Source organism: Heloderma suspectum, chromosome 5, assembly GCF_057233095.1.
Source record: "Heloderma suspectum isolate Gila_16-S chromosome 5, 16-S_ref, whole genome shotgun sequence".
NCBI lineage: Eukaryota > Metazoa > Chordata > Lepidosauria > Squamata > Helodermatidae > Heloderma > Heloderma suspectum.
The window spans coordinates 100,006,881-100,020,562 of NC_139462.1; the positions used below are offsets into that span (position 1 = coordinate 100,006,881).

Here is a 13,682-nt window from a genome sequence, read left to right on the forward strand (position 1 = left end):
GGGAGTGCTGGCCGCGTTTATATAGCCCACCGTGCGCACGCGCAGTGGGCTCTTCCTCCCTTCCCCTTCCCTCCCCTCCCCGCCGGCCGAGAGGCTCCGCCCCGTCCCCATCTGTAGCGCTCGTCGAGACAGCGAGAGGTTGCGTCGGTCCGTCCGTCCCGGACGCCTTGGCCCCGCCCCGCCCCCTCGTCGCGCGGCCGGCGGGGCTTCCTCGTCCTCCTTTTCCTTTGCAGCCCCCTTCGCCAGTCACCTGCCTGTGTCGTGCGGCGCGAGAGGTGCGGTCGCCTGGGCTGGGCGGGAGGCGGGACGGCGGGACTCCGCGAATGCGAAGCGGGGCGGGAGTTGGCGACAGCGGCTGCCGAGTCCTGGGTTGTCGCTTTGCAATACGGTTCTGACAGAGGGCGGAGGGTGGGGAGGGGGCGCTTTGCATGTGAAATAAAGAACGCCGCTTTGTGGGGCGCAGAGCGATCCAGCCACTGTCCGGTGCCTTGCTCTGTGCTCGTTTGGGGAGCAAATTATGGCCTGGGAAACTTGACCTCCTTAGAGCAGCTTTTCCCCATCTGGGGTCCCCCGGAGGTGTTGAACTTCAGCTCCCATCATCCCCAGCCAGCACATCGGGAGGGCGCCAGATACCTTACTGGGTTTGGAAGTGTTTTTTTCTCCCCCCCCCCCGCCCACACTCCTTCCAAATAAATAAATAAATCAAAAATCAGAGCAGAACATAATGGATATCCCTTTTTGTAAACCCCGTGTGAGTTTACTCACAAGTCCTGGTTTTAAAAAATGAGATCTTACAGCAGGGTTGCATTGGATGGTCGATCTACGGACATTATGGATGAAATCTAGCCCCGTTGAAATCTGTAGCTGTTTTGGTGTTGATTTTATTCGACTGCACATTGCAACATAAAGCCAAAAAGGCAATAATTGCTGTTTGGACTGTAAGTAGTTTTGGTAGTCCTAGAGACCGAAAAAGAAGCAAGCTAATATTCTGTGTCAGCTTGGAGAATACATTTTCCGAAAGTAAAAAATACAGGAACATATCAGGTCATTTATGATATTCCTTGCTGGATCAAAGTTTGTTGTAGCACTATGCAGGCTTTGGAGGGCATAAAGTTCTTTGGCATGCTTTTAGTTATCTCGTGTTCTGGTGGGGTTCTAGTACACAAAAAGTTATGGCATAATAAAATATGTTAGTTTTTAAGGTGCTATAAGAATCTGTTGTTTCTTATGAGTTCTGCCTCCCGGAAAACGTGCATATTTGTACAGCAATCTAAGCTAATCCAGTAAATGATATTGCGTTATTTATTTAGCCTTTCTAAGTCTGCAATCCTAAACAATCTTACTGAAGAGTAAGCTCCACTGAACACAGTGGGACTTGCTTCTGAGTAAACATGTATAGGGTTGGCTGTCTTTATTATGGCTTATGAATAGAAGAAATAAAAATCACTGCTGCAATTATTCTATTCTGTAACTGCCCCAACCATTATGTTTGTGGTTTACTGTCCAGCAGTGGAAAAAAACCTACTTTGAAAAAAATAATCTGATCTCTTGTATGCTTTTCTACTACTGCTAGAGAAACTAACACTTTTAGGAACAGTGCTTCTTTAATTTTGAGCTTTTTAACCACCACCCCCCCCCCCAATTATGAGGTTTCTATTAAACTACTTCTTGATCAAATTAAAATTGCAGAAATGTAATGTACTTGCAGGGTCTTTGATGAGTTTCCTAAGTAGAGGGCCATTCTTGACTATTTGATAGGACAGCAACTGTTGTTTAGTCAGAGGATGTGAAGGCTGCCTAAAACAGATCTGCACAGTTTGTGACCTAGCAAGCCTGAGATCACCGTACAGGTATGATGGACCACCAGGGACATGAAAACCCTTCTGATGTGGCAGGATGCCCAAGAGAGAAAAAAAACAAAACAAAACCAGGTGGAGTTGTCAAGGCTCTGGCAGGTCCCACTACATAGCTCAGCCTTCCCCAGCCTGGAATCCTGGAAGTTGGGGAAGGCTGACAGCTGGTGGGCTTTTGTAGTTCACAGATTGCACCATCCTGGCTTAAAACCTGCTCTCTCTGTTCCTCTTTGAATAATTGCATAACTTGTTCGCTCTCAGCTCCTTGGTTTGCTGCAGGAGCTGTTTCGCAAAAGGATGAGGCTGGTCATACTCGATAACTATGATCTGGCTAGCGAATGGGCTGCCAAGTATATCTGCAATCGCATCATCCAGTTCAAGCCAAGTCAAAGCAGATATTTTACTCTTGGCTTACCAACAGGTAATGCATCCTCTTATTTGGTAAGCTTGGGGTAGGGGAGGAGGAGCGGTTTGATGTTCCAGTAGTGTGGCTTTCATTATTTATTCATTTAAAACATTTCTTGACTGCCTTTCAGGGCAGACACCCTCCCAAGGTGGCTTATAGCAATAAAATGCACAAAAACAATTAAAATATTAAAAGTGATAAAAACAATAAAATCCAACAATAAAACCAGCAACAACGTTAGCAGCAGCAATAGCAATGAGAACAGTCATATCAAGAGAAGGCCAAGGTAAAATAATACGTTTTCAAGGCCTTCTTAAAAATCTGCAATGATGGAGCATAGCTTGTTCAAAGGATGGCAGCTTGTTCAAAGGTGCGGAGCCACTGCAGAGAAGGCCCTCTCCTGTGTGATCCCGCACCTGACTGCTGTTACGAGTAGGCAAATGAGAAGGGCCTCTGTTTCTGATCTTAAAGTGTGGGCAGGCTGATGTGGATGAAGGCGGTCCTTCAAGGAACTTGGTCCCAAACCACTGAATGCGTTGGGACCAAGGCTTCGCTCCCTTGGTGACTCTGGGCTGCTTTTCTGCCCTGAGCAGAAGCTACTGTCATGTTGGAGAAAAAAGGGAGTAACTAGAACCAAGTGTATCCCTGTGCTGTAACTATTGAGCAAGAAGCCTTTGTTATTTCTTCAACTTCATGTGTATAAAAGTGGGACACTGCTTTTATCCAGAAACCCCCACCACCACCTCAGTCTAGCTTCTGTTCTCTCTCTGTGACTGACTCATTTCCCTAATAATAGCTTGAAGGTGGAGCTAAATGGCTGTGCTCACAAATGTGGAAAAAACCCAGATAGCCAATTCTGTTGAGGCTACTTCCCCCTACCTCAAGCCATTTTTCTTCCTGCAGGGTTCCAAATGCATCTTTGTGTGGGGGAGAATTGCAGGGGTGGAAAGGGTTAACCAGCCTTTACCAACCTGGCACCTCAGGATGTTTTGGACTTCGACTCTCAGCCCCGGCCAACATGGCCAACGGTCTGGAATGCTGGGAATTGTTGTCCAAAACATCTGGAAAGCGCCATGATGGGGGAAACTGGATTATTATTATTTATTAAAATTCTAAATTCCTTCTGACCACAAAAAGCAGACAGAAATCTGCTTTTGTCATATAACAGGAAGAAGAAAAGGCAAGAAAAATTGCACACGCTACCACTGCTGCATTGCACATTGCCCACTCCCAAAGGAATGCGTGGTTGTCGTTACACATGCAGGGCAACATTGGTTGAGCCCTGAAAAAAAATTCAACAAGGGCCTAGTCAAGTTTACTTGGAACCAATTTCCACTGATTTCGGCGGGGCTTAGGGACTAGCTCATACGTTGGTTTCTCTGTCAGACTCCGCCTGAACTGCCTGAACTGGCTTCCAGAGTGAGTCAGTTACAGGGAGGGGAATGGAGGGGAGCTGGAAACTGCCCCCAAAGACTGCTAGAAGTGGGAGTGCATTCAAACACCTGTTGTCTGTTCAGGCTTCTGGGGAAAGATTCCCTTTTTGAAGGTCAGTACAAGTGTGCCCGGGCATGTGGTGCCTCATGAACAGGTGAACTTGTAAACCAACCATGACTGTGTTTAGTGGGGGCTAAGGCTGAAACCTTGTATACACACTGAACTCCGTGAGATTAGTTTCTAAGGAAATCTGCATAGGGTAGGAACCTAAGGAGAGCCATGCTAGAGGCCTGTCCAATCCAGCACTCTAATCCAGACCAAAGGCCTATCTAATCCAGCATTCTGTGCACACTGGCCACCTATGGAAAGCCCACAAACAGGACAAGAGCGCAGTAGCATCCTCCCGCCCATCTTCCCCAGCAACTGATATACAGACACATACTGCCTCAGATACTGGAGGTAGTATATAGCCATCATGACTAGCTTATCCTTCATGAATTTGTCTAACCCCCTTTTAAAGCCATCCAAATCGGTGGCCATTGTTATATCTTGTGCAAGTAAATTCCATAGTTTTACTATGTGCTGTGTGAAGAAGTCCTTCCTTTTATCTGTCCTGAATCTTCCACCATTCAGCTTCATGGGATGACCCTGGTTTCTAGTATAATGAGAGAGGGAGGAAAACTTGTCCCTGTCCACTTTGTCCACACCATGCATAATTTTATGCAGCTCTATCATGTCTGCTCTTACTTACCTTTTTTCATAACCTAAAAAGCCCCCAAATGTTGTACCTTTCCTCATAGAGGAGTCGCTCCTTTGTCATTTGCTTGCTCTTTTCTGCACCTTTTCTAGCTCTGTAATATCCTTTTTGAGGTACAGTGACCAGAACTGTGCACAGTATTCCAAGTGTGGTTGCACCATAGATTTGTATAAAGGAATTATGATAGTTTCATGTTCTATTTCTTTCCTAATGATCCTCAGCATGGATTTTACATTTTTCTCAGCACCTACATGCCAGTCCAGTGCTTTTATTGAACTGTTCACCACCATTCTTGTCGTTCATCACCAGCTCAGGCACCAGCAGTTAGGAATTCTTGCCCCAATGTGCATCACTTTACACTTACCTATGCTGGGCGTGTTTGGATGATCGCAGGGGGAAAAGAAACCATCGTGGCTTCTCCCTCCATGCAGGTTCCCATTGTTTACATAATTACCCATGCTGAAATGCAGGTTAGCATGCCATACGAAGGCAGTGCAGCAGGGTGGCTTTGTACTCACCCTACAACCCCTATCGCACATCGTGGCTTGTATAAAGCCTGCACCAGGTTTGAACAACACACCAGTCTATATTGCGGCGCAGGTAATTATGGAAACAGCGGGGGGAGAAGCCATGATGGCTTCTTCTCCCCCCGTTGTTATTCCCCCATGATCATCCAAACCTGGACACTGAATTGCATTTGCCATTTCAATGCCCGTTCCCCCAGTCTGGAGAGATCATTTGGAGCTCTTTGCTGGCCCTTAACCACCTTAAACAATTTGGTGTCAAAACTGTCACACTCTTTCTACAGTGAGGATGGAGTCAGCTTTATAACACTTTAAATACTGCTCAGGGTAAAGTCAGATGTCTTTGCAATTTCAGTCATTTGGACACATTAAAACGTTGCTTTCTCAAAAAAAAAATATTCTTTGAGGACTTGGAGGAGAGCTGTTTTCCCTCTGCACCCAAAAAATGAAACAAAACTCAAAGTTGGTTTAGAGATCAACGTAACTATAACAGGATCTGTGACTATCGTTACATTTTGCAGCTAAGTAAAGGCTTTTTTCCTAACTTGCTTAATGCAGGAAGTACGCCTCTGGGATGCTACCAGAAACTGATAGAATATCACAAAAGAGGCGATCTGTCTTTCAGATATGTGAAGACCTTCAATATGGATGAATATGTGGGTAAGTCTTTTAAAATGTTTGCATTTCTGATACGGGCCGGAATTCACAAATGGCCTTACACAAAAGAGGATAGTTCTGAATTGTTTAATGTATGCTGTGGAAATCTACATTTTGTTTGCAAAATAATTTCAGTAATTGAGTAACTATTTTAAATTAGCCGTTGGGTTAAATGTTTTGTTCCAGGGCTTCCCAGAAGTCATCCGGAAAGCTACCATTCTTACATGTGGAACAATTTTTTTAAGCACATCGATATAGATCCAAACAATGCTCATATTCTCGATGGAAATGCTCCAGATCTAAAGGCAGAGTGTGATGCATTTGAAAAAAAGATAGAGGAAGCTGGCGGGATAGATCTATTTGTTGGAGGTAAACTTTTTTTTTATTAAATGGATGCAAAACTGAGAACTTTCAGTGAGTGAGCAGTGTGGTGCTCAGAACGTAATTCAAGTATCTGGAGGGAACAAAGGAAGGTGAAAAGACTGAAACATGGGGTAGCCGATAAGCTTGGCTCGTTCTCATTTACTCGCAGTCTTTAAACTTGTTTGCCAGCTTTCCCCAACCTGGTGTGCTCCAGATATTTGGACCACAACTCCCAGCTTTCCTGACAATTGGCCATGTTAGCTGGGGCTAATGGGAATTGAAGTCCAAAACATCTGGAGAGGACCAGGTTAGGGAAGGCTGTTATATGTGTACATGAAGTGCTTATATTAGATTTAGTCTCTGTTCATAGCAGATATAGCAGTAAAATGTGGTACATGTTTCTTCACATGCCTCTATATTTCATCTATATTCCAGCCTGATTTCCCCAGTCATCTTTACAAAAAGCAGGAAACTTGTCAAACACATTTGTTGCAATATTTTGTTTATTTTATTACAGAGAATTTACATGTTGCTTTTCATTTTGTTAAAAAAAAACCTATGCAGCTTGCAAGATAAAATCATGCTAAAATACAATAGAACCAATCATTAAAACAATAAGATGGTAATAAACCCAAAATAAAATCTCGTTAAAAATAACCAGAGGCAACAGTGCTATCAGGGAAATGCTTGGGCAAACAAATTGTCTTGAATTATTGGCGGGAACACTCCACACTAGGAGCCTGCCTGATCTTGATGGGGAGATCATTCCATGTGAGAGGTGCCACGGTTGAGAAGGCCCTCCTCCATACCGTGGCCAAACAAACCTCAGTAAGCCACAGTATGGTAAGCAAGGCCTCCCCTTCAGAAAGTAGATACCTATACAGAAAAAGGTGAGCTGTCAGATAACTCAAACTATTCAGCTTATAGAAAGATTGTTTGGGCAAAACTTACAAACCAATTTGGAACTATTTCAGCAGTGTTAACCTGATGCGAGGCCTCTTAGCACATGTTACTTGCTAGTGTTATCATTGTTCAGTTCTTCAGTTATAGCTCAGAATAAATGTCACCTACAGCATAATATTTATAAGGATTACTTACACAGTTATCATTGGCTCTTTCCAGGCATTGGTCCAGATGGCCACATAGCTTTCAACGAACCAGGATCAAGTTTGGTATCAAGAACAAGACTGAAGACGTTAGCGATGGACACCATACTGGCAAATGCAAAATACTTTGATGGGGATTTATCTAAAGTTCCAACGATGGCATTAACGGTTGGTGTGGGGACAGTAATGGATGCCAGAGAAGTAAGAACATTTGTTTTTATCTTCTGGATATTTTTTGCATTTCTTGAGACAGAAGCTGCATCTGAAATAAGTCTACTACAATTTACAATGAAAAAGAAAGCATTTCAGAATTAATCAGGTGGTTACAAATGTTCTCCACTAACGTCTGATTCAGTCTTTGTAAAGTAAATTCATTTTGCCCAGTAAGTCTTTTTTTTTTCCCTCTCAGTGAGACAGGGAAAAGGATAATTTTATTTCCACAACACTCCTACCTCCATTAACATCACTTGCCCTGCTAGTGAGTTATCCTTCCAACTGAACTGAATCAAGCCATAGTCCCCGTATATCACCCTATTTTGATGCCGGAACAGATGTAATCTCAGAAGAAGTGTTCTTTAAAAATAAAACAAGAGTACTTTTTTTTTTTTTTACAGTAAAAAATGTTTTCTCCTACATCGGGTGCATAATGTGGTCCTCCAGATGTTTGGCCTATAACTCCCATCATGCCTCACCATTAGCTGTGCTGGCTAGGGCTGAGGGAACTTGTAGGCCAAAGCATCTGGAGGGCCACAAATTGCCCATCCCTGTCTTATATGAACACCTTTGGAACAAGTTGCCATCGGAGGTCTGCCATGCTCCATCATTGCGGGCTTTTAAGAAGGCCTTGAAAACGTATTATTTTACCATGGCCTTCTCTTGATATGATTGCTATTGTTGCTGTTTTTGCTGCTGTTGTTGGTTTCATTGTCAGCTTTTATTGTTGTTTTATCGTTATTTTATCGTGTTTATGTGTTTATCACTTTTAATATTTTAACTGTTTTATGTATTTTATTGCTATGAACTGCCTTGGGAGTGCTTCTGCCCTGAAAGGCAGCCAAGACATTTTTTAAAGTAAATAACATAAAACTAATTATGACGTAGGGATATTTCCTACACATAGGGAAAATGTCTCAAAAAGCCAATAGGAAATATGTGCTTAATCTCTGCTGTAGCAGTCAGCAACAGATCTACGTTCGCAAAGGGACAGTGTTTGAGTGACCTTAATACATTTACCTTCGTTTGTTTCCAGGTGATGATTCTAATCACTGGTGCGCACAAAGCTTTTGCCTTGTACAAGGCAATTGAAGAAGGAGTCAATCACATGTGGACAGTTTCTGCTTTTCAGCAACATCCTCACACTATCTTTGTATGTGACGAAGACGCTACCTTAGAACTAAGAGTTAAAACTGTCAAGTATTTTAAAAGTGAGTACTGTCCTTCGATAGACTAAATTAGGGGACAGGGAGCCTTTTTTTCCAGCCTGAGTGATACATTGCCTTGTGGGTAGCTGTCCTGCTTTGACTGCAGCAGACTCTGAGTGCAGGGTTAACACAGAGGCATTGCAATGAAGCCAGCAAATGTTCCAGCATACAGATTTCTATCCAGTGGGGTTCAGGCCTAAGAAAGAAGCGGGCCAAATAACACGCACAGGTCAAAACACAGGCAATCAGTCAGATAAGTTGCACAGCCCAGAGACAGAGTTGATAGGGAGTCCAAAGGTCAGTAGTATTGATTGCATCAATCACGGCAAGGTACATGTCACGGGAGCTGGATGAACATTGTTGTTCCAGTACTGGGTGGGTCTACAGTGAAGACTTTTAACCTCAAAGCCTGCTGAGCCCCACCCAGAGCTCAGCTACAGTAATCCAAACTGCCTGTTCAGCACCCTGCTCTTGAAGCGTTGCTTTCTCCTGAGGAGTCCTTCTCTGCAAGCAAGCACTCCTTCTTGCAAGGGCCCTACTAGCCTCTCACTTGAAGCGACGACGCTCCTGGGGGCCAGGGAGCTGTTCAGCTCTGCCCCAGTGGCAGAATCCCCTCCTAACAGGGATGGACCTGCAGCCATCACCCCCAAGGGCCCAGGCTCCTGCTGGTCTGGTGGCAGTACCTGATCTGGGGTGTCCTGGGACTCCAGCTCCTCTGAGGAGGACTCTTCCAGTGGGACCATGACAGTAGCCTTCCAGGGACCTCATGCCAGTGGTGGGCAGAATCACACGCAAAAGTGAGTGGGGCCAAAGCAACATTCTCTCTCTCTCTCTCTCTCACACACACACACACACACACACACACACGTATACGCACACACCCCTCAGCAGATTGACTTGAAAAAAGCCTCCCATTGGATCCAGTGAGAGGCTTCTTTCAGGCTCAATTGCCACATTGGGAGATGATTTGGGGGAGGGGGGGGGTTGCACAGTATTTGAGAGGATTAACCCTTTTCTCCACAGCTGCAGAAAAAAACCCAATTGCCCCTATGCTGTAATTAGCCTTGATACACGTGCATGCGCACACAGTGATTAGGCTTGAAAAAAGCCCCCCATTGGCAAGTCAGAGTTGATAGGGGGGTTTGCTGGTTGAGAAGGCCCTCCCAGGCCACATCTGGCCCACGAGCCACTGGTTCCCACCACTGGTCTAAACTAGTTTACACATGCATCTGTACCACTTGCTAACTCAGCAGTTGACTCCCAGCTCATTATGTAAACTGATGTCTTTGAAAAGCTATTGAGAGGATACAGAAGTCCTTTTGGTGGTATTATCTGCAACAGCTTGTTGAGAAAATTGATGCAAGCCATCAAGTGAAGGTCCAGACAGCAAATGAGTAGTTGCATGTATGAATGTGCTGTGATAGTTAACATTCCCAACCTCCCAGAATGCCTCTGGAGTGAAGTTTTGACTATTGGGGGAAAAAAAGGCGTTGCAGCTGCCATAATGCCAGTTTCTTACATCGTGAGACAGGGAGAAAAGCAGAAACCATCAGTGCTGCCATGGGAAGCACCCTCTCCCTGCCCGGAAACATTTTGGGCCCCACCTTAAAAAGTTACCAAAACTGCTACTCTAAATTTGCTGCCTAAACAATGTGGTGGCAAAAGAGGGTGCCCACTTTTGTCTCACCCGTTGTCTCCCCATCTGCTTGAGTAACTCAAGAGCTCTACCCCCTCATTCTGCTACATGTGTAGACCAAACATGCCTCTGTTTTCTCCCATTCCCCAAGTTACTGAAGAAACACTTCTTAAAAAAAAACAAAAAACCATAATAATAGACAATTTATTCCTTGAGCTTATACATCTAGCATATTACTTAACACCATGTAAAAGATCAAAGGGATAACATCAATCTGTGGAACGCTTGGTTTTTCTTCAGTGTTTGTCTCTAAAATTCATTCATTTGGTCTCTAGACTATAACATGGCTGAAGTAGTAAAATGGAATTAATCTGTGTTGCATGGCCTCAAATAGAACAGCCCTATTTTCCATACATAGGGATCTTTAATCTCAAATCCAGTATTGTGAAAAATGTAATCAAGGGCCGGAGTGGCAGTTCTTCTGCGTTGTAGTTCAGTCATTAAGTCATGTCCGACTCTTCATGACCCCATGGACCATAGCACCAGGCCTTCCTGTCCTCTGCTCTTGCCCGGAGTGTGCTCAAGTTCATTCTTCTACATTAGATATTACTAATACTGCTTTCCCCCCCTCAAGGTTTAATGCATGTGCACAATAAACTCGTGGACCCACTGTACAGTATGAAGGAGCAAAACTGAACGAGAATCCAAGCTGGACTCCATTTTGCTGACCCTGGCAGTGTTTTTAGGCAACAGATGAATCTACCGCTATGCCATATGCTGAGAACTGGCTACACAGGAGAATCTCAAGTACTGTGGGGGATTTGTCTTATTTTTCCTAATGGTCCAAATGTACACACATTCCTCTTAGCACTGTTACAAGCTTCATTTTCTGCTTTCTGTTACAAGCTTCATTTTCTGCTACCCATATTTGTTTTGCCTGTTACACCCTGTACACCTATCAGAAACCAGTGGATCAGTTTTGACTTGAGAGAATAGCCTTTGACAAGCTGCCCACAAGCAGAGAAAAATGTTGTGTAACTCAGATATAAAAACACTTTTTTTTTGTCTCAAGGCATTTATATGTGTGTGTCTGTGTAGACCTGTAATATTAACTTATGAACTGATAAGAGGGCATATTACTATCAAATGTTTACATATACAGAACTGTCAGTTAAACCTCAGCAGTTGGTTGCCTTAAAATCTACACCTCATTATCTATGGGGCAGAGAATCAATGCAAGTGAATTTGAAGATAGCACTTGCTTTACAGGTGATCATTTCAGTAATGTCTTGATAGCTTCTAGAGAGGTAGCTGTGCTGGTCAATTGCATCAAATGCAGGTATATTGCAGTCAATTGCACCTTTAAGACTAATTTTTAGGGCTTATATGTAACTTTCTGCTATAGCACTTGTTTTTACTTTTGTTAAATGATTTGAGCTTATGTTCTGAAGGGTTTGCTATGGTTAATCCTACAAAAGGAGGGGGGTTCTACACAATTTGAATGCCAATACAACCATTAAATTTCCCATTGTGTTAAATGGCAAGTAAAAATGCCACACCAGTAAAGCTTAACATAACTATCTGCATTGTCTACAATTGGTTTTTTGACAGTTGTTTTAAAGAGAGAAGGGTGCTATGTCCTGGGAAGGTACACTGTGCCAGTTTCTAGAAGGCAAGAAACCAACTTGATCACACAGGACCTCCTTACACAAACGGTGAAATACGTCTGTTCCTTTTCTAGTCTGTTGTATACCTGATCCAGGAATTTTAAAATGTTTACTATAGTAGGGAAGTAAGGGCTGTCTTACACATGCATTTGTATCACTTTACTACTGGAGAAGGGCCGTAGCTCAGTTGTTGAGCACAAGTACTGTGTCTTGAATCCAATCCCTGACATTTCTAGTTAAAGGACCTTAAGCAGGGCTATGAGAGGACTCACTCTGAGACCTGGGACAACTACTGTCAGAGCAAATACTTTATTTTAAAAGTGTTTTATTTACGTTTATATACTGTTCCATATCTAAACAGATTCCTGAGCAGTGAACAATAAAAGATAAAAGGACTAAAACACAATACTAAATGTTCTTAAAAAAACCCTCAATACCAATAAAAAATGTGTCTCGTCAGTCGGGAAAGGCTCATTGAAATGAAAATGTCTTCAGCAAGTGCTGGAAGCATTGTTGGTGCCTGCTTGAGATCCAGAGGCAGGGAGTTCCACAGAGGGAATTACCATACTGAAGGCTCTTGGGTAGATTCCAACCAGGCTGTAGGTCCATGCGAAACCAGCAGAGGCACCTCATCTGATGATCTCAGTGACCAGGCAGAATGGTAAGAGAGAAGGCGCTCTGTCAAGTATCAGGCAAGGTAAACCAATGGTTTCAGTTTAAGGTTCAGTTATATGCTAAACACTAGCCCTTCCGGCTGAAAATGATGGGAGTTGCAGTCCAACACATCTGGAGGACACCAGCTTGGAGAAAACCCTACTAAATACTTGCAGTTGAATGTGTGAACCAACTCCATCGAAGGATACTGTGTAAGGTGAAAGGCCTGCTTAATCTATGGTGGTTCATTCTTGCATGTCAGCAATCATCATGTGATGCTGCAAACAAGCCTGTTCATGAAATGCAACTCTGTGTGTTGCTTCTAAAATGAATAAAACCAGTGTTTCCTTCTAAGTTTTTACTCTTGCTGACCAAGCAGAGGAGCTAGGAGAGTAATCCATCTAAACTGATAACATTCTGCTGCTATCACCTGCATCAGCCTTCCCCAACCTGGTGTCCTCCAGATGTTTTTGGCTACAACTCCCCGCAGCCCCAGCCAGCATGGCCAGTGCTGTTGTCATCCAAAACCTTAATGTATTACATTAATACATTGTAGTTATGACCTAAGCAGGTGGATGGTGCAAAGGGGAAACTAGCTGAGCATGGGCCTCAATGGGTGCCTAGTCCTAGTTGCAAGTCCATTACCGGGTAGCCAGAATGGAGGATAAGCGGTAGACCAGGGTGGCAAAAAATAGATCGGTACCAACTGGTAGATCACTGGGTGATTTGAAGTAGATCAGCAAGGGTTTCCGACTCCCGGTTCAAAAATGGTAACAACAAAACGACACACAGGCACACACACAGTTATATTGCTGCAATGAAGAAAAATAAGCCAGTAGATTTTTGTGTGGAAGGACTGTGAGCTCCATTCAGTTCTGGCACTCAAACTCTTGGGCTCAGAATTCTTTAATTCTATGGGTTCGGCTTTTGCACCTGGCTACAGTTGGTGGATCTTCAGGTTCTAGAAAATAAAGTAGATCCTGCCAGGCTGAATTTTGCCCTTCCCTGCTGTAGTAGATCATGCTCTTGACAATGTTGATGCTAACTTATTTCCTGTGTCTTTATGAGATATCCAGATCTTGTAAGTTTTGCTGGAGGCAATCAAACATGGTTACCAGAATGGCTGCCTCCACTCCTTTTAACCTGTTCACACACTGTAGTCCAGCACTATATCTCGCTGCCATCTTGAGGTGCTTCTCAGTAT

At 43.7% G+C, this 13,682-nt stretch overlaps 1 protein-coding gene across 7 annotated transcripts; it reads left to right on the forward strand.

Annotated features, from left to right (window-relative positions):
• The first annotated feature begins 103 nt into the window (after positions 1-103).
• GNPDA2 (glucosamine-6-phosphate deaminase 2) lies at positions 104-12,237 on the forward strand. 7 transcript variants are annotated; one of them, XM_084856867.1, is made up of 8 exons: positions 104-275; positions 1,709-1,850; positions 2,115-2,274; positions 5,533-5,634; positions 5,818-6,000; positions 7,117-7,301; positions 8,350-8,524; positions 10,792-12,237. In XM_084856867.1, exons 3-8 carry the CDS (start codon positions 2,151-2,153, stop codon positions 10,851-10,853), a joined length of 831 nt encoding a protein of 276 aa, XP_084712993.1. In that variant the 5' UTR covers positions 104-275; positions 1,709-1,850; positions 2,115-2,150; the 3' UTR covers positions 10,854-12,237. The 7 variants fall into 7 exon arrangements, 6 of the variants coding, with proteins under 6 accessions (XP_084712993.1, XP_084712994.1, XP_084712996.1 ...); XM_084856868.1 differs by having other exon boundaries at positions 1,759-1,850; XM_084856870.1 differs by having other exon boundaries at positions 1,759-1,850; positions 5,600-5,634.
• The last annotated feature ends 1,445 nt before the right edge of the window (positions 12,238-13,682 follow it).

What these genes read in the sequence shown, in the direction of transcription:
- GNPDA2 (XM_084856867.1), top strand. Translation starts at nt 2,151, where the DNA reads ATGAGGCTGGTCATACTCGATAACTATGATCTGGCTAGCGAATGGGCT. An exon ending in GATAGATCTATTTGTTGGAG is followed by an intron (nt 6,001 to 7,116) that starts GTAAACTTTTTT and finishes GGCTCTTTCCAG; the next exon opens with GCATTGGTCCAGATGGCCAC. An exon ending in AACTGTCAAGTATTTTAAAA is followed by an intron (nt 8,525 to 10,791) that starts GTGAGTACTGTC and finishes CCCCCCCTCAAG; the next exon opens with GTTTAATGCATGTGCACAAT.